Below are 25536 nucleotides of genomic sequence, written 5' to 3' on the forward strand. Positions count from 1 at the left end.
GTTCAATAAAACTTGATTTATACCCTAGCGATTCATGACTTAATTATAATGACCATCATTTGCACTGACCATTTAGGAAAATCTAAGAAATATCACTTGCATAATAATTTGGAACACAGTGTAAACATCTAAAATGGACAACAGCTGAATGACTTTAAAATTCAGTCACATTTGATTCAGCACAGATTCATCAAGGATTCAGGGATGTAATTTTTATAGATGACAAAAAGCCTACTAAACAAAGAGCAAATGACATGACAAAAAGTACAGTGTGTCACTGCATTCCTCACTCTGAACACAACTGCAGACATTAACATTGCTGCTTGTGGAAACGTGCCATATGATGTCAAAACTGTCTCTGTCTTCTCTACAGCTATCCAAGTTTTCAGGTGAGGCGCATTCCTTCTGTGTTTTGCCTGCACCGATATATATCCCTACTGAATGATAGTGTGGTGGATCGCTGTCAAGTCTAACTGCAAATCCTTTTTAAAAATTATTCTAACTAGAATTAGGGATGAGCTACACAAGGTTTTAGGTTTGGACAGCAGGACAACATGCCAAGGGTACCAGTGGGAAGTTTGTAATTTATAGAAATTTGATGTTAAGGTCTTTCTCTGTTTTTTCTATATTTAAAGTACTTGCATGCTTGCTTTCTACATGTGTGCCAGGACAGGATATCAGCATTTTCATATCTATGCTCAATTTCATGTTTGCCTGCATGGTGGGCTATTGTGAATTCTTAGGCCTGCCGCTTGTCAAGGCAATGAACCACCTTTTGCTTCTGATTTTTTGAAGGTCATCAGCAATTGCAAGAAGGCATAGTTAGAAGGGCTGGCCACACAGGTAGTACTTGTCTAAAATCTAGGATTACAACCAACAGCTTCCATTCATTCATTCATTCTCTGTAACCACAGTTCAGGGTCGTGGTGGGTCCAGAGCCTACCTGGAATCATTGGACGCAAGGCGGGAACACACCCTAGAGCTGCAACTAAACCCAAAACCTGGTGGGGGGAGGGTGAGCCTTAATCAATAATAACAATATGCAATAATAACTTAAAATAAATATCACTTACAAATAAAAAGAACTTTAATATAAAATAACATTATCATCTATAGAAATTGACAATCAAACAACCAGTTGGCTATTATAACCAATAACAGCACAGGCCAGCATGGCTTTTCATTAGCAAAAATAGCATATGTCTGCAACAGTCTGGAGACTGTTATGCTAGGCAGCCAGCACTGTTATCCTGTTGGTGACAAGTTAAACCAGCACCATACCAGCAAAAACCAACATAGACCAGCAGGCATGATGGTCTGTGCTTTTGTTTAGCAGCAGGGGTTGGAAAGGTAAATACAATGCACATCTTTAATAGCAATAAAACAAGTTCCCACTGATCCCCTGCAATTATTACCTCAGAGAAGTGGTTGAACACAGTGCTGCTCACCTCCTTATGCTTGGAGTAGTACATGAGGATGAGAAGGAAAGGCTGCTTCTGTCTGTCCTGGTAAATGGCAGACACAGGGACCAGCAGCTAATTTTACCCGCTAATAACAATTGCCTGCACTGATTAAATGTTGGCTATAAGAAAAGAGAAATGTAAACACTGACATATTTTGGAGATGAAAAACTAATGTCAGGCTCTGGGCTAAACATAATAATGTAATAATGTGCAATTATTTGTCATTGTACAACAAAATTGTCTTTTAACCCATCTGTGGCAGTGAACACAAACACCCTAGTGCACTAGGGGCCGTGCATGAACACCTGAAGCAGGGTTCTAGACTCTATGCTAAACAGGGCTAATTTCCACCATCACTGACAGACTACACCAACCTTTCTTCCTGAAAAACTTACTTTCTCTCTCCTGCCTTTGCTTCCTTTATTAATTTTTGGTAACCTGATTTTTCTTTAAAGAGCATCATTATCCTTTCCTTTGTACTCATAGCAGGGCGTACTGCACACACCTACTCAGTTCACACCTGATGAGAGGGTGGACTAAACCATTTCATGAAATCAGATTGAGAGAATTAAATCAAATACTTTGGATGTTAACTTTTTGTCAGTGGAGAAAATGAGACATGCTAAGGTATTAAATAAACTGTTATGTGAATGATGAAAGTTTAATAGTTTAATAATGAAAAGAAAAAAGTTTTAATGTATTTTTAAGCCCCTCTCACTCACAAACACTTAGAATCTACAAACCCCTCCCAAATGGCATCCCTGATTAGTTTTCAAACTGATTGTTAATGATTGCCAATGCATATTAGGTGAAAAACATTTTAATTATTATTTTGACATAGTTGTTCTATGATCACATCAAACACGTTAATTCAAATTGGAATATACACTTCATTCAAATAAAGATACTTATAAATCATTAAAATCTTCATGTAAATTAAATAAATAAGCAGTCTATGAAATGTAAATGGAACTATTGAATAAAAATTTTGAGCACAAACTTGCATGTAGGGTGGCATGCTGGTGTAGCAGGTAGTGTCACTGTCACACAGCTCTAGGTTCCTGGTGTTGTGGGTTTGAACCCCCGCTACATGCGTCTGTGAGAAGTTTGGAGTCTTCTCGCCATATCTGCGTGGGTTTCCTCCAAGTGCTTTGGTTTCCTCCCGCGCTCCAAATACACATGTTGGTAGGTGGATTGTCCATAGGTGTGAGTGTGTGTTGCCCTCCAAAGGACTTGCACCCCCCCCCCCAACAGTGTATTTTCCCACCTTGTTTCTTTTTCCCACCTTGTATCATCCCTGGTGGGCTCTGGACCCACTGCAACTCTGAACTGGATAAGAGGTTACAGACAATGAATGAATGAACTGCTAAGGTGACTTGTTTACTGGACAAATTAAGAGCTAGCCAAGACAATTGGCACATTGCGCTGTGCAAATTAATCAGGAACCTAACTTGACAGTGTCATCTAACATTGAAGAGGTTTATTTCTGTGGTCACTTCATGTAGAAATACCACCAGTAACCACTAGATTCATAAAGCTTTATCTTTATCTACATACTGTACAGTATTTGTGGAGAGCTTTATCCAGGAGTTCATTATAAAGGTCTTTAATAAAGTTAATTTGCCTCTACAGCAATCAACCATCAACTGTGGTCATAAACAAATAAATTGCCATTTATATAAATTGCCTCACAGATATTTTGAAAAGCGTTCAGCTTTATCACTACTCATATGAAATTTTATACATTTTTCACTCAATCTTCAGATATTTTATTTTAGGTGCAGGAGTTCTAGAATAAAGAGTATTGGGAAGTTTACGGAAGTCATACTGACCAGATCGCTAGCTGCTCTCTCTACATGACTCTGGATGCTCAGAGTATCTGTACAGGGTTGTGCCCAAAATTAATCAGTGCTCTATTCACTATATACTTCACTACATAGGGAGAAGTGTAGGGGAATAGAGCAGGGGGCATTTGGAACACGCCTCACCTTATATATGACAAAAGTATGTTAGGGTAAGCCATCCTGCAACCCACTGAGAATGTACTGAAGGTTCTGCAGCTGGAAAAAAGAGCCATAACATTTTATGAGAGGAGTCTGGGGCAATTTTCCATCATCTTGAAACTGCCCAAAAAGAGGTAGCACTGTAAGGAACAAAATCGAATGCTAATTGGACTGTAATGACAGAGCGTGGTTAATACAGAGCCATGGATTTTTACTGTAGAAAGAATTAAAAAATGTATTCCCTTTCCCTTTTGATGGTTGATCGCACATCACCCTATGGAACAAACCATCCCTGCTATGCTGTTATAGTTAGATCTACTGGTGTCCCTCGCTACACTCTGACATATCTGAAAATACTACATAAATCTAAACAGAACTAATGACATATAGCTACTCTGTTCTGAGTTAATGCCTTCCTGTCTGTTGTGACTCTGATGGAAGGATGATCATCAGGATCTTCTGCTCACCTGTTTTGAGACATGATCTACCCTCTGTGAAACATGGTTGCCCTTATATGAGGGACTCATTCTATGGAGCACGTACTTGTTCATTTAGAAAATAAATTTGATTCTTTATCTCACATGAGCTGAACCTCATAATAGAAAATTGAAATTATAATTTTCATAAATATTACTTGCTGAATTCAGACAGTAAAGAGTATCGTAAGATTTAAGGCTAAACTAAATGGCTTTTCTCCCTCTGACTCTTCAGTCAGTTCCTGGTGCGCTACAGAGAAACAGAGCCCAGCAAACAATGGAACTATCAAACATGTCCCACCACCAGTACTGTCGTTGAAAACCTTAAACCGGACACACCTTATGAGTTTGGTGTCAGAGCAGATACTGACACCATCAGGGGTGCTTGGAGTTCTCCAGTGGTACACAACACAGCTGGTATGTCATGCCTTTACATAAAGAGAATAAATTAACTGTCTCTGCAATCTATGTGTTTTAGAGGCAAATATCCTTCTGTTTTACAGATATACATATTCATACACTGCTGAACCCTGAGAAATTGCTGATACTTCTGGTATGTGTAAAGTTACACACAGCAATTACCCATCTTTCTCCACATATGTTTTTGTTTTTAAATGTAGATATTTCTGTCTGTACAGACTCCTACTGTTAAAGCCCCCCAAGATTTAACTACTTTTGATGGTATATATAATTAATTTATTAATTTATTTTTTAATTACCACTGTTTAAGTTTGTAACAGAATAATGTAAAAAATATCTGATTTACTGTTGTTACCTCCACTGTCCAGTCAGGCACAACATTACTCTGAACACACAAGCTCCCTTCATGATGCACACAAGGCTTTCTTCTATACCTACAAAATCTCCAGGTAATTAACTGAATTTTTGTTACCGGTCCCTAAGCTCATGCTTATGCTCCTTTTTGAGTTTTTCAGCATTCAGTTTTATCCTCTTTATATTTCACCCTTCTGTCTCTTCTCCACTCCTCTATCCTCAGATGCTAGCTGTCAGTCCAGCAGCAAATTTTACAGTAATATGCAATGGGACATTTTACTCCATGTTCTATGCCCAGCTAAACTGGAATTATACAAAATGACAGGGTGGCATGGTGGTGCAGCAGGAAGTGTTGCAGTCACACAGCTCCAGGGACCTCCAGGGAGCTCTGGGTGACTGTCTGTAAGGAGTTTGGTGTGTTCTCCATGTGTCAGCGTGGGTTTCCTCCAAGTGCTCCGGTTTCCTCTCACAGTCCAAAAACACACATTGGTAGGTGGATCGGTGACTCAAAAGTGTGCGTAGGTGTGAGTGTGTGTGTCGCCCTGTAAAGGGCTGTGCCTCCTCTAGGGTGTGTTCCCGCCTTTTGCCCAGTGATTCTGGGTAGGCTCCAACTGCGACCCTGAATTGGATAAGCAGTTTCAGACAATGAATGAATAAATAAATGAAATTTTGCTAGTACAGACCACGCCCGTAAAGGCTGAAATGGGGAGGTGAACGATTTTGGGAAAGAATATTATTATTTTTTTTTATTTTATTTTTACTTATATGATTTTTTTAATGTATAGTGTTTTATGTGTATTGTTTCCTTTTTTGGAGTAAACACAATAATCTATGACCAACATGTAAACTTGCTTGCCATTATGTTCAATTTGGCTAATATTCTTTCACTATTTATCATGTCATGTGTCTGAACTTCCAGTGAAGCTCAAAGAAATCCAGTTCATTTTAGTAGTTCAAAACTGTTAATAAAAAATTTGACAAATCCACAAATTCCAACATAGTAAACTTCCTGTTAGGTGGAGCTTATACTATGCAATGGGTAATATGTCTCTTATATTGTGGAAAAAAGGTTCCTATCAAAATATTTTAGCCTGACAAAACTGTGGCATCCACAGTCAAAAACTCATTTATAATTTTATGGGGCCTTATTTGAATTTAATTTAGTCTGAAGTGTCCATATTTGAAATATTCATTCATTCATTATCTGTAACCGCTTATCCAATTCAGGGTCGCGGTGTGTCCAGAGCCTACCTGGAATCATTGGGCGCAAGGCGGGAATACACCCTGGAGTGGGCGCCAGTTCTTCACAGGGCAACACACACAGTCAAACATTCACTCACACACTCACACCTACGGTCACTTTTGAGTTGCCAGTCCACCTACCAACATGTGTTTTTGGACCGTAGGAGGAAACCGGAGCACCAGGAGGGAACCTCACAGACAGTCACCCGGAGCGGGAATCAAATCCACAACCTCCAGGTCCCTGGAGCTGTGTGACTGCGGCATGGTGGCGCAGCAGGTAGTGTCGCAATTTATCATCAATTACATTGGAACATTATTCCTCCCAAAAATCTAATATCAAAGGAATCAATTAACTGTTCAGGAGGAGTTAGTAAAAATATGTGAAAAATGCACAGACATTGGGCAGTTACACTCATCATACCAGTAGTGAAAACGTTTTTGTTCAGAGCAAGTACTATGAAATTCTAAATAACTGACTTATTTATTTATTATAATTTATTTATTTATCTTTACATTTATAAATGTTTCTAGACACACAAAGATGCTTTACAATCAACATTGCAAAGAACACCATTTCATTCAACACTCAATCAACACTCACACTGGTGAGAAGAGGCAGCCAAATGAGCACAGCATCCTCTTAACCAAGAATGACCATGTTAATGTGTCCATTTGTTCTAGTGTTGCCCCAACTTCACTAGCTTTTCTGATTTTAATTCAAGTTTTCTACATAATGTGGGACATTTTTAACTGCAATAAAAAAGTATCTTTGATTTGATAATTCAAAAGTAGTACAAGGAAAATGTGTAATGTTTTCACAGACCAAATAAGTTGTATTTTGTAAATACAAACACATTTAGAAAATTTCAGAAATGTTCACAAAAATTTGGCACAGGGCAAAATAATAAAAGGTTTATATATAGAATATTACACTTACTTTATTTTCATTTACAATGTATACAGAAGTCCACAGTTAACCAGTAAAATGGTAAAACATAAGGGCATCATCTAAAGGAGCATCAAACCAAAGCTCAGAGATTGCAAGGAAAGATGGATTATGACTCACACACTTGTGACACACTTCACAAAGGAATTGTCAAAGTTCAGAAAGAACATTTTTTGTTTAGGGCAAGGCTGGAAACTATGGTTGAATGTGTGTGACCTTCGAGCCCTCTGAAAGAACTGCATGAAAAATCATCATGCTTCGGTGATAATTATAGCCACAGTGCATAGGTGTACTTTGGAATATCTGCTGTCAATATACGCAATACATTATAGCATCAAGATTTGCAACGTAAAATTTATTATACAAGGAAAAAGCCATATGTCAATTTAATGCATCTTGAAAAATTCTGGTGCATTATGAGGGGGGAAATTATGACAATGAACTATTAAGAATAACTACAAAAATGTGTATTCTCACTTCCCAAATCATTATAAAAAGAGTTGAAACACACAGGTAAACATGACTCTGTACCAACTTTTTTTTGTGTTGTTGCAGGCATCAAATTTTAAATATGTTCCTGTTGAGAAAACATTACTTGTAATGCCATCGTGCAACACACCAACTTGATAGTGTTTTTACACACACACATTTGTCAAACAAACGAGAAAAAACATTGGACATGGTCATATATTTGTTTTGAGAAAAATTATGCAGTATTTACATTATGCAGTATTTATCTGAGAGTGGCAAAAGTGAGTGAACCTTTGCTTTCAGCATCTGGTGTGACCCCCTTGGGCAGCAATAGGTGCAACTGTATGTTTAATTGTTTATTAGGCCTGCACATCAGCATTGAGGAATTTTAGCCCAGTCCTCTGTACAAAACAACTTCAAAGCAGTTATCTTATGGTGGTAGTTTTGCTCGTGAACCACTTGCTTCAGGTCCTTCCATAACATTTTAGTTGGATTAAGCCTTGACACAAAGCCATGATACAAACACCATCCTGTTTGACAGACATGATGAGGATTTTATGTTGGAGTGTTTTTTTCTTTCTCCAAATACAATACTTCTCATTTAAAGCAAAGAATATCTGTCTATGAAACATTGTTGTTTCAATGTTTTTGAAGAACAGCAGCCTTCTCTGTGCAACCCTGCCATGCACACTATTGTTGTTTATTGTTCTCCTAATGGTAGACTCAAAAACATTAATATTAGCATATGTGAGAAAGGCCTTTCGTTGCTTAGAAGTTATCTTTATTCCCCTTCTGACCTCACGGAATATAACATGCCCTGTTCTTGGCATGATCTTTGTTAGTTGACTGCTCCTGGGGGGTAATAGTTTTGAATTTCCTCCATTTGTACACAATCTGTCTGACTGTGGATTGGAGATCCAAACACTTTGGAGATGTTTTTGTAATCTTTTGCAGCCTTCCTCTTAGTTCCTTAGAATTCTCTTTTTTATGCCATTATATACTTCTACAAACATGTGTTGTGAAGATAAGACTTGCCACTCAGATATCATTGCTGTCCATTTAAAAATATGTATCTCCCTTTTTGGGGTGGCGCAGCAGGTAGCATTGCAGTCACACAGCTCCAGGGACCTGGAGGTTCTGGGTTCGATTCCTGCTCTGGGTGACTGTCTGTGAGGAGTTGGTGTGTTTTCCCTGTGTCAGCGTGGGTTTCCTCCGGGTGCTCCGGTTTCCTCCCACAGTCCAAAAACACACGTTGGTATGTGGATTGGCGACTCAAAAGTGTCCGTAGGTGTGAATGTGTGTGTTGCCCTGTGAAGGACTGGCGCCCCCTCCAGGGTGTATTCCTGCCTTGCGCCCAATGATTCCAGGTAGGCCCTGGACCCACCGTGACACTGAACTGGATAAGCAGTTACAGATAATGAATGAATGAATCTTCATTCTTTTGTTTGCTACATCATTTGAACACGGCAGCTTCACATCTTGTGACAATTTCATGAGGAACCAGTAGACCAATAAAAATGCTCCAAAATTATAGTAATGGAGTCTTTACATTCACTTCTACTGAAAGTTAAGAAGGTTAAGAACTTTACTCCTGTAAAGTTACTATTTTGGGAGATATACTAATATTTTTGTCTCATTAATTTGGTTTGAGTCACTTTATCTACTTTGAGGACTTGTGTGAAAATCTGATGAAGTTTTAGATAAAAGTTATGCAGAAATACAGACCATTCTAAATGGTTCACAAGCTTGCAAGCACCATTGATATTGTGTGTATATATCTATCTATCTATCTATCTATCTATATATATATATATATATATATATATATATATATATATATATATATATATATTGCTGTCAAAATTAATGTGTTAAGGCATGCAGAAACTTAAAAGATTCATTTTTTTAAACTTCTTCTCCTACCTTGTTTACTTCTTCCATAGGCCATGAGCTGTTTTTCTTATTAAACTTCTGTGCCCAATGCTGAAGCTCTTCCTGATATTTTTACTCAACAAATTAAGAGATTCTAATTCAAAAATCATCAAAATTACACAGATATAATGAAGTAAAAAATAAAAGAAAGATTTTCTCTACCCAGTTTTTCATGCATATAACACTACACATTTATCACCTTCAAAACAATACATGGAAGCACTAGAATTTTATCTTCATGTTAGGGATTAGTTTTTTTTTCTCAAAACCCACAACTAATGAATATAATTCCATTCCATCTTACATTGATTTGTTTATTTTACATTATTAATTATTAAAAGCTTCAGTCTTAGTAAGGGGCATTGCAATTAATCATGATTAATTTCAGCAAATTGTGTGATTAATTAGTTTTAGATCATTTATTTTTAAAAGTCCATCTGTTTCTCTGCATATTTTTTCCTCCATTTTTACCCTGTTACTCAATAAAACCACAAACCAGGTATTACTTGGGTGGTGGAATATTCTCAGCACTGCAGTTGCACTGACGTGGAGGTGCTTTGTTAGCGTGTGTTGCACTGGTATGAGTGGCTTAGACATATTTGTGCTGCTGGAGTTTTTGATAGTCTGCAATTGTAAATAGTGAGTGTTAAGATAGTGAGTGCACTGGGTCGTAACAATAGAGAGTGTTAAAACTAGCAGGTGCTATTATTCTGTCTAATACATGTCTGTGATCAAGTCTGCATAAGCTTTTGCCATCAAAATTGTCACATATTGAATGTGCTATGTATCCTCCCTGAACAGGAACAGGAAATGCTTTATTTCAAGTACCTACTGGAGAGCCTTCTTCACGGACAACCAACACCATTCCCCCCCAAAAGTCCACTTCGTCACCTCTTTCCAGAACTACAAAACAACATTACCATACAACCCAGTCAACAACAAGTACAACTGAAAACCAAGCAACTGAAATACAGTTAAGCACCACCAAAACCCAAGCAAGAACTGAAACTCAACCAAGCACTACCAAGACACAGTTGAGCAAAATTATAAGCCTACCCAGCATTACCATAAGCCAGCCTAGCATAACTGAATTTTTTTCTAGCAAAACCAACAATCAAATGACCACAATCCACCCAGAAACATCCGAAATCCACAGCACAATTCAACCAACTACAAACCAAATCCAACCTATTAACCACTCTCAAATGAGCACTACACAAAGAAAACCCAGCACAGTCCAGTTGCATGTAAGAACAATCCAGTCAAAGCTTGAAACAACCACTCAAATGCCCAGCTCAACAAAATACAGAACAACCCAGTCCCAAACCATCACAAACCAACCACATCCTAGAAAATCTCTAACAATATCCAGTACAGCTCAACCTCTAACCAGTACAATCCAACAGCAAACCCAAACCAACCCCAACTTAATTACTGAGCAAGCCACTCTTCAGCAATCACAAACATACAAACCACAACCCATCAAAATTAAACAACTAACAACATCTCAACAAGATCTCTATGTATCCAAGCAAACGTCTACTTTTGTCAGCCAAAAATCCCCACATACATCCAACACATATTTTAAATTCACACAGCAGCAACAAACATTAAGTACAATATTTCTTACAAGAACATTATACAAGGATCCTTCTTTCACAACCCCACCACTTATATTAAAAAAGCCAAAAGCAAGCACACAGGAAACTACAGTATCAAAACATCCAACTTCACAGTATGCACCTAATATAAAAATATCCAATACTACACAGGACACTGATTACACACCCAAAACTACCAAAACAGTAACAAGGCCAACACCTCAAAAATCCACTACCAGTAAGTTACAAGTAACTAAAGTTCCACAGAATGCCAACAATCCCATGCCAGGTGTGGCTGTTCAACCTTTCAACATAACACTGTTGATGCCAACACCAAAACCTTATGTCAAAGAAAATTCACCTTGGACAAAAAAGAAACCAGAACCACTCATCCAGAAGCTCCCAGGCAGCAAAGAAGGTAAATTTCTCATATTGCCTACTATTTGTTGTGTCTGTCTAATGAATCACATCATTTAATATATTACTCCTAATGTGATAATTCTTGGAATACAAAATAATAAAGGATGACAAAATTATCCACATGCCTTTTTAAAGTATTTTACCCCAAGGACGAATTGTTAAATTCTATTCATATATTGTTTCTAGCCACAGTGTTTGTTAGTATTCTATCCTATCTTATCTTAATTCTCACTTTTTTTTACATTGCTATATATATATCAAATATCTTACGAGACAATTCCTTTATCTTACACAGCTCCAAGAGAATTAAAGCCTCTCAAAAAGAAGAAGAATAAGAACGGTAGGCTTTGAAGATAATGTCCTACAAACTGTCTCATTTTGTCTGTGTAACTATTCATTCATTCATTCATTATCTGCAATCGCTTATCCAGTTCAGGGTCGCGGTGGGTCCAGAGCCTACCTGGAATCATTGGGCGCAAGGCAGGAATACACCCTGGAGGGGGCGCCAGTCCTTCACACCGCAACAGACACACACACATTTACTCACACACTCACACCTACAGACACTTTTGAGTCGCCAATCCACCTACCAACGTGTGTTTTTGGAATGTGGGAGGAGACCGGGGCACCCGGAGGAAACCCACGCGGACACGGGTAGAACACACCAACTCCTCACAGACAGTCACCCGGAGTGGGAATCGAACCCAGAACCTCCAGGTCCCTGAAGCTGTGTGACTGCAACTCTGTGTAACTAAATGACTTCAAATCATTAAATATTATAATACTGCTATCAATTAAAACTGGACTGTCACAGAACATTTTCTACACCTAGAATGATGTTATTTAATGTGATCTTGCATAGTAAATCTTAACTTTAATCATAAGCACTTTAATGGACTGTAAGTACTGAAAAACAGTCCCTTTATATTCTTAACCTCGTCAGCCATCAATCACATCACTGATCATTCTTCATGTAATGGAATACTTGAATCAATAATTCTGATGCTGCTCTCAATAGGCATTATGAGCCGTGTTGTACTTTTTAATGAAATATTCCTATGAGCAACACCTGTTGAGGTATTGCTGTAAAATAATCTGTCCTCACGCTTGTCCTCATCCTGTACTGTATATCAAAGTCTGTCAGTCTCACTGTTTTCCTCACTGTTTCTGGATTTTCAGACACCCACACACACAAATCGAGTATAAACAGCTTATCAATCTTTTTTCAGTCTTCACCTGGATTGCTGCAACATGCAGTTATAGTGAAATTGCTTTAAATATTTATGTTTATTTTGGCCAGGGCATATTACCAATATCCCAATTGCCACCACAGAGATGGTTCCAATATCTATAGAAACATTTTCTTCAATAGAACGAAGCAGAGGTATTACTAGGATGTCATCTTTGAATGAGCTTTTTGATTATTTGGTTAGGCTTAAATTCTTTGAGGATTGGGAAAAAGGGATAAAGGATAAAGGGCGGTGAGAAAGATGGATGATTAGAGTGATTGATGAACAATGAGGACATTCTTTTTCATTTAATTTGTTCCATTTTATTGTATGGGCAGGTGGGAATATGATTCCTCTGGGTGGGCAATCCAATCCAGCACACCCCATAGACATGCCCCTGGAGCAAAGAGTAACAAATCATAACGTTAAATATAGTTATAAATACAGTTAAAATAAAGTTATAAAAGTTGACATACACCTTGGCTAAAACTTTCAAACTGTTTGATGTTCAGTGGAAAATGTTACCTAAAATTAGTATGTGGTAGTTTGGCTTTTTAATTGCATAAACTGAATGAATACTGTGGGGTATCTTTGCATTACCTTCTCCTTGCTTGAACATATGTTTTTCAGTTTACCCTACAAATCTTTATAGGTTTCAAGACAGGACTATGCATTGACCCCTCCAGTGCATTCATTTTGTTATTTTTAAGCCATTTTAGAGGAATGCCATTGCTATAGTGCTGGAAGACCCATTTGTGACCAAGTTTTTCTTGCTGGATCATGAATTGAGTTTTTGCTTGTCTATCAAAATAATTCTGCTTCTTCATAATGCCATCTACTTGTAAATTACACATGTCCCTTTCACAGCAAAACAATCTTATTATATGTTATATTTTAGATTATTATTATTATTATTATTATTATTATTATTATTATTATTTGTTTTAATGATCCAGGCATATTAGCTTCATATTGCACAAGCAGGAAAAATTGCAACAAAACAAAGCAACATAGATAAAAACAAATAACCAAAATAAAATTAAATACAACTCAAATGATGTTACTTTTAATAAATGTGCCCTTTTCCTGAATATAGTTATCATCTGAACTAAAAGTTTATCTTTCTACACACCCGTGGTTACAGACTTGCATTCTTCATGTTCTTCACTTCAGAAATGACTCTATAAGGCAGATACAATATGAAGGTCTCATATGAAAGCTGGAGCTATCATCTTTCCGTCGGAGCAGTATTATTTTGTAAAATATAGACAACTAATGAGGAATCTGTTTCAAATATAAACACAAAAATAAAACGCAGAAATATGAATGGGAATGGAAATTAATAATCTGTACAAAATTAAATGTCATCCAAAAGTTATAAATTATTCATCAAATCAATGGGCTGGTTCTTGGGAATTTGAACGGACAAAGTATTATTCAGTCAAATATTCAGATTTATAATATATATGTAATCCTTGATTTTTTGGGAAAAAAAAATAAACTCTACTAAATATATATCTGTGGTTATACAACTTGTATGTATAAACCTGGCATCACTGAACTTCTGAGATTATCCTGAAACTAAGAAGTTTCCATCTGTCTGTCTACAACTCTCCTTGTTCCACTAAATTAATCAGTTACCACATGAAAATAAAATAAAACATAGAAATGTGGCTCTAATATGTAAATACACTTCAATCCAGGTAAATACCATATAATCGTAAAATAACTTATATTGGGGACAAGGGTACACCATAAGCTTTCATTTGACACCTCTCCTACCAGTTCAAAACAAGATGCAGCAGACCATACATGCACACTATATCGAATCGATTGACCTTCTGCTCTATACATCTTGTCTGTGAGTCCGGTGACGTATTTTTGAAAGTGTTTTCTCACTTTCCAATTCGTGTTCGCAATTTAGAAGTTGTACCCATAATATTTTCAAGTCATCAGTCTTTATAATCATATATCTTTGAAGTGGTATTCGTACAAAACACACAAAACAGACTTTTGTGTACAATTTAAATATTTATGTACAAAAGTATATGAGCATGCACACGTTTATATTTGACAGTAATCTTATTCCATGCATTTGTGGATCAAGCTGCATTTGTATTTGGATCGGGTGAAATGCAAAAGGAAAGTCTCAAAATCCGCAAACTCGTGAGATGAAATGAACAAAGGCACGTCACAGATAACACGTGAGTGGCTTGACCCACAAATGCAGATTCAACCGTTTACAAATACATTTTAAATTTGAGACTTCGACTTTACAAAGATATGCAATGTAAATTTAAACAAATGTATTTATATTCGCATAAAATTATAATATATCTATCAAAAACATATGTTTATGAATGTAACTGTATTTGTACAAATTAGAGACGGTGAGACACAAATTGGGAAGTATTCATTTGTGAGTAGTGAAACATATTTGTGACTCGTGTTTCATTTGTGAATTAACATTTATGCATTTGTATTTTGAGACTAATCTCTCTCCATAAAAATCTGCTATATTAAGCTTAAATGAATCTTTAATTAATTTAGTGTTTAATCAATATTTATATCTTAATCTCTGATGTGAACAAAGTTGATGCCCTATTTGTCTTGACAAAATAAATGCACGGTAACACCACATGTGTGGAGGTGTAAAAAATTAAGTTTGGATGTCTATAGCATAGGTGTATTTAAACTTTTTGGCTTAACTGTGTCGTGCTACACTGCTCTACTTCCATCTGTGTTTACTTGTGTGGGGGAGTTTGTTGGTCACATTTTCCACATGTGCTCAATGTTGCAAATTTCTAGGGTATTTTTTGGGGGGCTGTCAAAGTAAAATCGAAACACAGCTGATTTATAGTATGCTCTCTGCAGGGAGACACACACAAATACCAATAACCAGAGGTCTGTTTCCTATTCTGCATCTCTTCTGTGGTAATTCTTTAGAACAGCTTATTAATTCTCATAAGAGCCATTACAGAGAATAGAAAGCTGAAATTGTTAAATGGAAATTCACTATGTATGATTATGCTACTTCTGATCTTCTAACTCTTTCTTTTTTGTGTATTCAACTGCATCATATTGAGTACTAACAATGCTCAGTTCATCCTAAATTATTTTACAATGCTGTTTCTGTATTTTATCTTTTCAAATTTCTGGAATGTGTTTTGACTGGTACTGTAAGTTAATAAAAGTTTTTCTTTTTACCTTAGCATACAGTGGTGAAAAGCGTAAGCGTTTGCACCTACCTTCTAAACAGCACGGAAAGATAAATGGTAATTTAGAAATCACTACCTGTTTTCAGCAACCCCAAAAATGGTCTGTCTCGCACCTTCTGTCCCTATTTTGCTCAATTACTTACACACACACACACAAACAAGTGATGAGGCCAATTTTAAATGTTATTAGTACAGTTATTAATACAGTAATGCCAAACATACAGGATCTCTCTGAAAATGAGGCTGGTTCCCACACGGCTGTAGCCAAATATGTCTTTGTGGCCAAAGACAACACTTATCTGTTGTTCATGTCAAAAAAACATTTCCAGAGGCTATGTGGGGGATGATGACAAATCTGTCACTGATAAAACATGGCCAAGTGTTGAAGACAAACAACCCTCTTTCATTTAATTTCTTATTTACTTCTTCACACTGTTCCTTTTTAGAAGAAAAGCTATTGACAATGTAGATCCAATGGCTGTGGTAAATATGCTATTTACTTTTTCTCTTCCTGAATGTAAATAGCTATGATACAGCACAAAATATCTGTAACAGATTCACAGATAACAATAAACCAAACTGTTCCTTATGAGTGGGGTGTAAATACTTTTTATTTTTTAGGGTACTGTCTCTTTAAAAATTCTGGCAGCATTTCTAGTGCTCAAGGACTGTCCAGTATAATCGCTTCCTGCCTGGAATAGACACAATACTCCTATTGTGAGGACACTGATTTGGTGGCATACAGAAACATGTAGAACTTGAGAGCTCCAGTCTCCAATTCAGTTCCTCTGCAGTTGGAGCACACTACTTTATGAACATTTCTTTATTCCAGTTTATACACTTGGCTGTTACACATTCTGCTGTTCTGTAGTGGCAGGATATTTGGTCAAGATTTAGTAATCATAGACACTGGTGAATTAGTTAGCAGTATTTTAAAGCACACCTTAACTGACCTAAAATATCATCCATTCACAAATATTATACTAACAGTCATACTTGGATTTGCATTCTCAGGCACACTGTTGTTGCTTTGTAATGTTTCAATATTCCAAACATGCTAAGGATACTTCAATTGCAGCTGTTACTTGTAGTGTGATGGGAGAGTGTTGAAATGCTTATCCAGATCATTTGTTTTTCAGAATCACATGTGAATTCCCAATCCTTGACGCCTAGCAAGCAAAACCTGGTGCAAAAGGGAAACATTAAAAGTAAGGGCAAAACAACAAATCATACATTCTTCAGTTCATTATAAGTTTCAACTTCAAAGCTGACCTTATTTTTAACATTGCATATGAACATAATGACATCTCCTGACCATTCACAAATTGCAATTTCTTTATGACTTGGCAGATAAAAAAACTGATCTGAAGCAAGTGGAATCTCTGCCAATTCAGAAACCCCAGATTGCTCCTTCCACAGAAAAGCCTGTCTATATTAAACCAGCATCAACAACTACCCCTTTTTTTGCTGTAAACGGTAAGTAATTACCATTTAGCCCTCAACAGCAGTGCAGCCAAGCATTTATAAACTGCTTAGCACCTGAAAAGAAACTAAAAATTAAATTAAACTTCAGTAAAAAAGTAGAGATTTAGCTCAGATACATTAGGTAGGGAAGGCGGCACAGTTGCGCAGCAGGTAGTGTCACAGTTACACAAGTCCAGGGACCTGGACGTTGTGGGTTCAAGTCCAAACTGTTTGTTGTGTTCTCATAGTGGCGGACAGGTGCTCCGGTTTCCTCCCACAGTCCAAAAACAAAACTCAAAAGTGTGTGTGTGTGTGTGTGTGTCACCCTGTGAAGGACTGGCACCCTCTCCATGGTGTGTTCCTGCCTTACACCCAATGATTCCGGGTAGGCTCCGGACCTACCACAACTCTGAACTGGATAAACGCTTACAGACAAGATAATAGATAGAGGCTCTTATCTGGTTAATTTACTGTTTTTTTTTACTGTTAATTTAGCTGTTTGATCACAGCTAAACATTGTTGCACTGACCAAAATATTTCATGCATCAAAACAGAATACTACCGTCAAATGTCTTTCTTCTCCATCTTTTCTTTATCTGTATGTGTACTTATATTTTCTAGGCAGCCGTTTTGAAACAGGGGACAATTCATCTATATTCAAATCATTTCCTGACAATGATAAGGACACCATGGGGAAGAATCGCTTCATAGGTAAGATTTTGCTGCACTGTTATGAATATTATTTATTAGGCCTCTGCTCCGTCTATAGAGTCCTTGAAGTTCTCAGTTTATTAGGAACCCGTATTTGTGTGTTTTGCCCGTTAGCTTCAGAATAGCATAAATTATGCAAGGTTTCTACCAGATGCTGGATTTGCAGAAATATTTTAACAAGCCAAAATTACACTGAGTAATTTCTATAAAGTTGATGCAGACAATCTTGTTAAGTGTAAAAAAATGAAGAAAGAAATAACAAGGAGACCAAGTTGAGAAAATAGGGCAACACTGTGTCACAAGAAGGAGTATTGCTGTCACACAGCCCCAGGGTCCTGGGGTTTTGGATTCAAGCCCTGTCTCAGTTGATTATTTCTGATGGACTGGTGCTCTGTCCAGGGTGTGTAATTATGTTGTGCCCAGTGATTCTGGGTGGGCTCTGGAGCCACCGCAACACCTAACCTAAAAAAAAAAAAGAGAGCAAGAGAGAGAGAGAGAGAGTGAGAGCGTGAGGACCGTCTGTGGTTGGTGTGGTTGCACTTTTCTGGTGTCTAAATAATATAAAAGTATCGAGAAAGAGCTCGTTTGTGTGCTTGACTTTCATTGGTTTTCCATGTCAACACTACCCACAGAACCCACAAAGTACAATATTACACTTGTGGCCACTGGATGGATCACTGGTCCATGATAAATGCCATTAGATTGTGACCCCACAGGTCTTTGAACAAGGTAGGCTCTCAAAATTTACCTATATAACTGGACTATCGAATACAGACAAGGACTGAAACACGCCAATGCCGACTGCCAGAACAATCGTGATAACTCTGTTAAGGCAATGAAAAGTCATTGTGTACCCCTCTATTCAGTTTACACCCAGACAGAGCTGGAGAAATTTCCCACAGAACTGTTGCACCCACATATTCATGTGTCTTCCTCTGCACTGTCAGTGGCTGCTACCGTACCTGAGACTCAGCCAGTTCCCTCCACTTCACACACTCAGAGGGATCATCTGTTCCCTGATATGCAGTGCAGTGCATGATGCAGTAATTATGCAAGCCCAGAGAGATGACCCTGTGTTGTACATAGTTATTGACTGGGTTTTGGCTGGTAGTAGGCCTTCATATGCCAAGCTTAACGCCTACTCACCTGTTTTGCGTTACTTTTGGAAAGACTTTCCCAGACTTACTCAGTGGTTTATTGGTTCACTCAGTTCTGTGTTTTAAGGTTAGGCCTCCTCCAGGTGAGGTCTTGTAGTTTGCAACAAGAAGTTTTTGAGACTTTACATGGCCATACACTCACTGGTCATTTCAGTGCATAGAGAACACTACAGCGGCACTGTGCCGATGCTACTGGCCACTCATGTTGAGAGACATTGCAGAATGGTGCTTGCAGTGCACTGCTTGTAAAGTACAATGGACTCCTCATCAGCAGGGTCCAATGAAAAACGTTTTTACTACCAGGCCCTTTGAAAAGATAACAGCTGACCTAACAGAACTGTCACTCGCTCAATAAAAAAAAAGGAACCGGTACTTGCTTGTTGTAATGGATTACTTTACATAATTCATGAACTTGTATCCTCTTCCGGATTCGCGAACAAGAACAGTAGCAAAATGCATGTTTGAAGACATCAGCTGTCATGGAATCGCCTCAGTCTTCATTCAGACCACTGATCGACAGTTTGACTCAGATTTGGTAAAAGAATTGTGCTCAAAACTTGCAATATGAAAAACCTGAACATCATATCATGCTATGTCAGACAGAATTATTGAATGTGCAAACGGATCCATTAAAGAGCAGTTGGCCAAATACTGGCGTGGAATGGGAACACGTTGAATTTGCTTACTACATACAGTTGTGTTCAAAATAATAGCAGTCCAATATGACTAACCAGGTAATCACTGTTTTGGTATAAATTATATTACCACATGACAAACAATGTAACAGTTGGTGCAGTAGATTCTTAGAAAACCAACAGACTCAGCATTCATTATATGCATGCTCTTGAGTCTGTGTATTTGCATAATTAATTGAAAGGGGTGTGTTCAAAATAATAGCAGCGTGGAGTTCAATTAGTGAGGTCAAGCATTCTGTGAGGAAACAGGTGTGAATCAGGTGTCCCTTATTTAAGGGTGAAGCCAGCACATGCTCTACATGCATTTCTCTTTGAAAGCCTGAGAAAAATGGGTCGATCAAGACATTGTTCCAAAGAACAGCGAGCTTTGATTAAAAACTTATAAAGAAGTGCAGACAATAATAGGCTGTTCAGCCAAAATGATCTCCAATGCTTTAAAATGGAGAGGAAAACCAGAGAGACGTGGAAGAAAATGGAAGACTACCATTCGAATGGATTGAAGAATAACCAGAATGGCAAAGGCTGAGTCAATGATCAGCTCCAGGATGATCAAAGACAGTTTCAAATTATCTGTGAGTACTGTGACAGTTAGAAGGCGCCTGTGTGAAACTAATCTATTAGCAAAAGTCCCACTGTTAAAAAAAAAAGACATGTACTGAAGTGGATACAATTTACCAAAGAACAAATCAGCTGGCCTAAAGAGAAATGGAGAAACATATTGTGGACTGATGAAAGTAAAATTGTTCTTTTTGGGTCCAAGGGCTGCAGACAGTTCGTCAGACGACCCCCAAACTCTGAATTCAAGCCACAGTACACTCTGAAGACAGTGAAGCATGGTGGTGCAAGCATCATGATATGGGCATGTTTCCCTTAATTTGGTGCTGGGCTTATTTATCGCATACCAGGGATCATGGACCAGTTTGCATATATCAGAATACTTGAACAGGTCATGTTGCCTTACGCTGAAGAGGAAATGCCCTTGAAATGGGTGTTTCAACAAGACAACGACCATAAACACACTAGTAAATGAGCAAAATCTTGGTTCCAGTCCAACAAAATTGAGGTTCTGGAGTGGCCAGCCCAATCCCCGGACCTTAATCCGATAGAAAACTTGTAGGGTGACACCAAAGATGCAGTTTCTGAGGCAAAACCAAGAAATGCAAATGAATTGTGGGATGTAGTCAAAGCATCCTGTGCTGGAATACCAGTTGACAGGTGCCAGAAATTGTTTCACTCTATGCAACACAAATGTGAAGCAGTTCTAAAACTGGTTATTCAGCTAAATATTAGGTTAGTGATTCACAGCAATGCTAAATCCTAAAAAAAGAGTACATATTTTTAGTTAGTAAAGACAAATGCAGATACTGCTATTTTTTTTAACAGCCCAGTGTTCATTTTTTGGTATTTTCTGTAAAGTAGTTAAAAATTATATACATTTCTCTTCATGTTTTGATTTGGAAAAGAGTATGTAATTTTCCCAATGCATGGAAATAAAAACTACTAAGATTTTGTGCTTAACTAATGTTTTTAAACACACTGCTATTATTTTGAACACAACTGTAAGTGTTCACTCTTCAGCTAAACACACCCCTTTCTTCTTAGCCCATGGCAGACCTTACCTCTGTTCTACCATACAGCCTACCGGAACTGCCCTAGTCTTACCGACACCTGAAAATAATAGAGGCGACTACTATGGCTACTACAACGTCAGGCACTATATCAGGAGCCCATTTTAACTTGACACCAGCTGAAGTCAGGACCAGAGCAGGATGATGTTTACGTCCTCCATCTCTCTATAGGGAGATGCTTGAACTGTAACTTAGGGACATTACTGTTCAACAACAGCCTTGGATCATACTGATGTGGCCCCACGTATTTATTATTATACCACAGTTAGTCCCGACCCTGCAATGTGATTGGTTGAGATACGTTCTAGGAGTGCCGATATTATACGATAATGGCACTCTGACCAAAGTTCTTTCACTCCGCAAAATACATGTAACCTAGCAACGATGCAAACGTTTACAAGAGCTGTGCCTGGACTTTTTCACTCAACAGGGAACAGGTTCATTTTCCGGTTGCGCACATTATTTTGAACAGAGTAAAGAGTTAAGTAAGAGTTAAATAAATAATATAAAAAAATAGCTAATTGCTGTGTCTATGTGGCCCCCTCCAGGGTATATTCCCGCCTTGCGCCCAATGATTCCCGGTAGGCTCTGGACCCACCGCGACCCTGAACTGGATAAGCGGTTACAGATAATGAATGAACGAATGAACGTGTCTATGTGGTTTCTGTGATCGTGGGTGTGTCTTTTTTCTCCGCTGCTCATTCACCAGCTCCGCAGCATGGCTTTGAAGCGGTACTCTAAAAGATTTTGTACTTAAACAGAGAAAACTTGGCATAGTTTAGTGTATGATATCACTATGATCTGAATCTGCTGTAGACAATGGTTAAACCATGACATTTTATTGACTTGATGCATTTATCTCTGCTTCTGTCCTGATTTAAACGGGTTTAACATTGCACAAATTACAGATCCAGAGTTCGTTGACAAGAGCAAAAAGGAATGTGTGACTGAATGGAACTATTTTTCCTCACAGAAGGTTGATAAATAAACAAATTTTCACGAGCTTCTTTATCTTAAAACCTAGTAATAAACAGCAATAACGAACTCTGTTATAATTGCAATCATACACTCAAGGTTTGTACTTTAACGTGAAATATTGGCACTGGTGTACTGATCTTCATTTGCAGCACACCAGTGCCAATATCTCACGTTATAGAACTCCCTCTCGTTTATTATTGCATAATTATTATGAATGTAAAACTTGTGTTAAGGTGGGGTTACATCTATTAAACTGGGAGCTCCTTGAAAGTTATTATTTTAAAAGTGAAAACAGTTGAAAATAATTATCTACTTCTCCATATCTGAAGAATATGTTATGACTTGAAGAAAATATGAGTTGTGATTATGCCTACGGTAACTGTTTCTCATCTCTTATTTGTGGTATCTCCAGCCCCTCATGTGATCTATAAGACAGGTAAGCGTCCACAAGAGCCTTGTTCTATCACACAATCGCTCAGCTACTTTCCTGATGAGGAGAGTGTAGACATAAATGCCACTGCTCCACCCAAAAACCCTCCCGCTAACCTCACTGTGGTCACCGTGGAGGGATGCTCCTCTTTTGTCATACTCGACTGGGAGAAACCTGACAATGAAACTAAAGGTAATAAGCTAATTTACTTAAATAACTGACCACCACAGTAATCCTAAGAGTAGCTCATATGTTTTTGAAGAAAAGTGTATTAACCAAGAAGAAAAAAAAAAGTGACAGTCATTATTTGCTTTTAAAGCTACTAAATAACTACCAGGTTTGGATTATTCTAAGCAATTCTTATTTTTACTTTACACTTGACAGCTCCATACTGTTATTAGGCTTATGAAATACTATAATAAGTTTAACTGTACATTTATGCCTATGAGACAACATGAAAAGAATCTAAAATGAATTGTTCACTTACATTATTTGTTTCAACAGAATATGAGGTCACATCCTTCACCGAGGGTCCACATGGAAAAGAAGAGTCTGTTCTGACAACTAATCAGACACACACAGCTGTGGAAAACTTAAAACCAGAGAGCAGGTATACATGTGTAGCTGTCTGATACAGATTCCTTTTCAGATTTGTGCTGTATAACAGAGTGACTGAACTTCTATGTTTATTTTATGTTTCAGTTACCAGTTCACAGTCACACCTAAGAACGAGCTAGGTTTAGGCCCAGCCAGCGAGCCAGTCACTTTCAACACAGAATCTGGTATGAAGTCCAGACTCTTTTTATGTTGTATATGGTGAACCCTGTGTTTTATTCCTGGCTGTCCAAGTCAAACCGCAAAACAATTATATTTACATTCAATTAAACTTTATTTATAGAGCACATTTTTATAAGTAGTGTTGTTACAGGCTGTTTTACAGGATTCCATGTACTAGCCCTAATTGAGCAAAGAAAAGTTCATGCAGTAAATTAGAAAAAAATCTTAAGAAGATCCACAATTCAAAAGGGGTGCTCTGACTAACAACAAAGAAAAACAATAAAAAGAAGAATTGATGATGAATTTGTAAGTGTATACTAGTAGAATGCATCATGTAACAACTATGCTAATAGCTGAGTTAGGAAAGTAGTGTTAACAATGAGCACTTCTGTTTAGGGTAAAAGTAAATGCCCACCTCATCAGTCTGTGTGGCTGTGAAGCTGAGAAATTGATGATGGGAGGGAAACAGGAACCACAAATCTTGGGCCCAGTAAGAATTAGAGTCATAGCTCCAGGAATCCCTTAATTTGAACAGTTGTATCTGTATTTGAGTATTTCCCCTGCAGTGTATGTGAGTGAAGAAGATATACAAATGGTTTTCTCAGTGGATCTTATGATTTTCAAGGTAAATATTAAAATCTCCAACAATTATTTTATCAGAATGAACTTACCTACTCTGATTGAAAGTCAGCAAATTATTGCATGAACTCAGAATTGGGCACTTGTGGCCAATACATTGTAACTGGTGAACAATAATTCTTATTTGTATCTGTATAATTAATGTTAAACAACAACAAATAACAACAAAAAATAAATAAATAAAGAGAGGTACACTGATTTTTTGGATAAAGCTCAGAGTTATACAAATTGTAGCTATGCCATATAATTAGTTTTAATATTAATATTGACATAGCCTGTTGTGGTATCCTCAATTATGTATTCCTCCAGTCTAATATATGTGCTTTATTTGAAGCTCAAATATTAAAATTGTGTTATTCTTTGTGTCAACACTTTTAGTGTTGAAATAATGTTAAAACGGGCAGCACGGTGTTGCAGTCACACAGCTCCAGGGATCTGGAGGTTGTGGGTTCGAGTCCCGCTCCAGGTGACTGTCTGTGAGGAGTTTGGTGTGTTCTCCCCGTGTCCACATGGGTTTCCTCCGGGTGCTCCGGTTTCCAAACACACATATTGGTAGGTGGATTGGCGACTCAAAAGTGTCCGTAGGTGTTAATGTGTGTGTGTCGCACTGTAGAGCACTGGAGCCCCCTCACACACTGGCATGTGTTCCCACCTTGTGCTCAGTGATTCCAGGTAGGCTCTGGACCCACCTCAACCCTGAATTGGATAAGTGGTTTCAGACAATGAATGAATGAATGAATAATGTTAAAACGTTAAAGTAAAATAAATATATGTATGGACCACTGACCCATTTATCCGTGTCATGTAAACAGAGTTATAACAGTCAGAGGAGCTTAAGATGTGTTCCAAGATAGAGCCTCCCTACCTACGTAGTGCACATCACATAAAAAACTAATTATACTGAACCCAGTATAACCCGACACTATGCTTTACGAAGGGTGTAGGGAGACATTTGGGACTCACATTTTCAGACAAGGAGAGTACTTTAATAAATATGTCCTCAGCTCGCATGCAGTGACAGCAGGTTCCGATTATTTACCCTGTAAACAGTTGGAAAAGAGACAAGAAACATTGTGTCTTCACATGCCAGAACAAAATACTCGTATGATCTGTGTATGAATAAATCATATTAAAATGCATTTGCTAGTACAGACCACGCCCATAAAGGCTGAAATGGGTGGTGAACTCAGAAGATTTTGGGAAAGAATTCAGGGTGGCTTATGAATGCATATAAACCCCAAAAATGACAGGAATGCTAGTCGTTTAGTGCTACATAATAGTC

The 25536-nt window shown here is 37.7% G+C and overlaps 1 protein-coding gene across 1 annotated transcript in view; it reads left to right on the top strand.

Annotated features, from left to right (window-relative positions):
- The window catches only part of LOC136710409 (target of Nesh-SH3), a 44591-nt gene that overhangs the window by 11829 nt on the left and 7226 nt on the right, over positions 1-25536 (top strand). Inside the window, exons 5-17 of the mRNA XM_066685908.1 lie at positions 4178-4359; positions 4446-4495; positions 4581-4623; positions 4731-4811; positions 10109-11326; positions 11624-11668; positions 15770-15832; positions 16915-16983; positions 17126-17251; positions 17861-17950; positions 22821-23030; positions 23343-23448; positions 23541-23620. Of these exons, the coding sequence (XP_066542005.1) occupies positions 4178-4359; positions 4446-4495; positions 4581-4623; positions 4731-4811; positions 10109-11326; positions 11624-11668; positions 15770-15832; positions 16915-16983; positions 17126-17251; positions 17861-17950; positions 22821-23030; positions 23343-23448; positions 23541-23620 (2363 nt within the window). The remainder of the gene's footprint in view (positions 1-4177; positions 4360-4445; positions 4496-4580; positions 4624-4730; positions 4812-10108; positions 11327-11623; positions 11669-15769; positions 15833-16914; positions 16984-17125; positions 17252-17860; positions 17951-22820; positions 23031-23342; positions 23449-23540; positions 23621-25536) is intronic.

The sequence above is a fragment of the Hoplias malabaricus genome, chromosome 12 (assembly GCF_029633855.1).
Source record: "Hoplias malabaricus isolate fHopMal1 chromosome 12, fHopMal1.hap1, whole genome shotgun sequence".
Taxonomy (NCBI): Eukaryota; Metazoa; Chordata; class Actinopteri; order Characiformes; family Erythrinidae; genus Hoplias; species Hoplias malabaricus.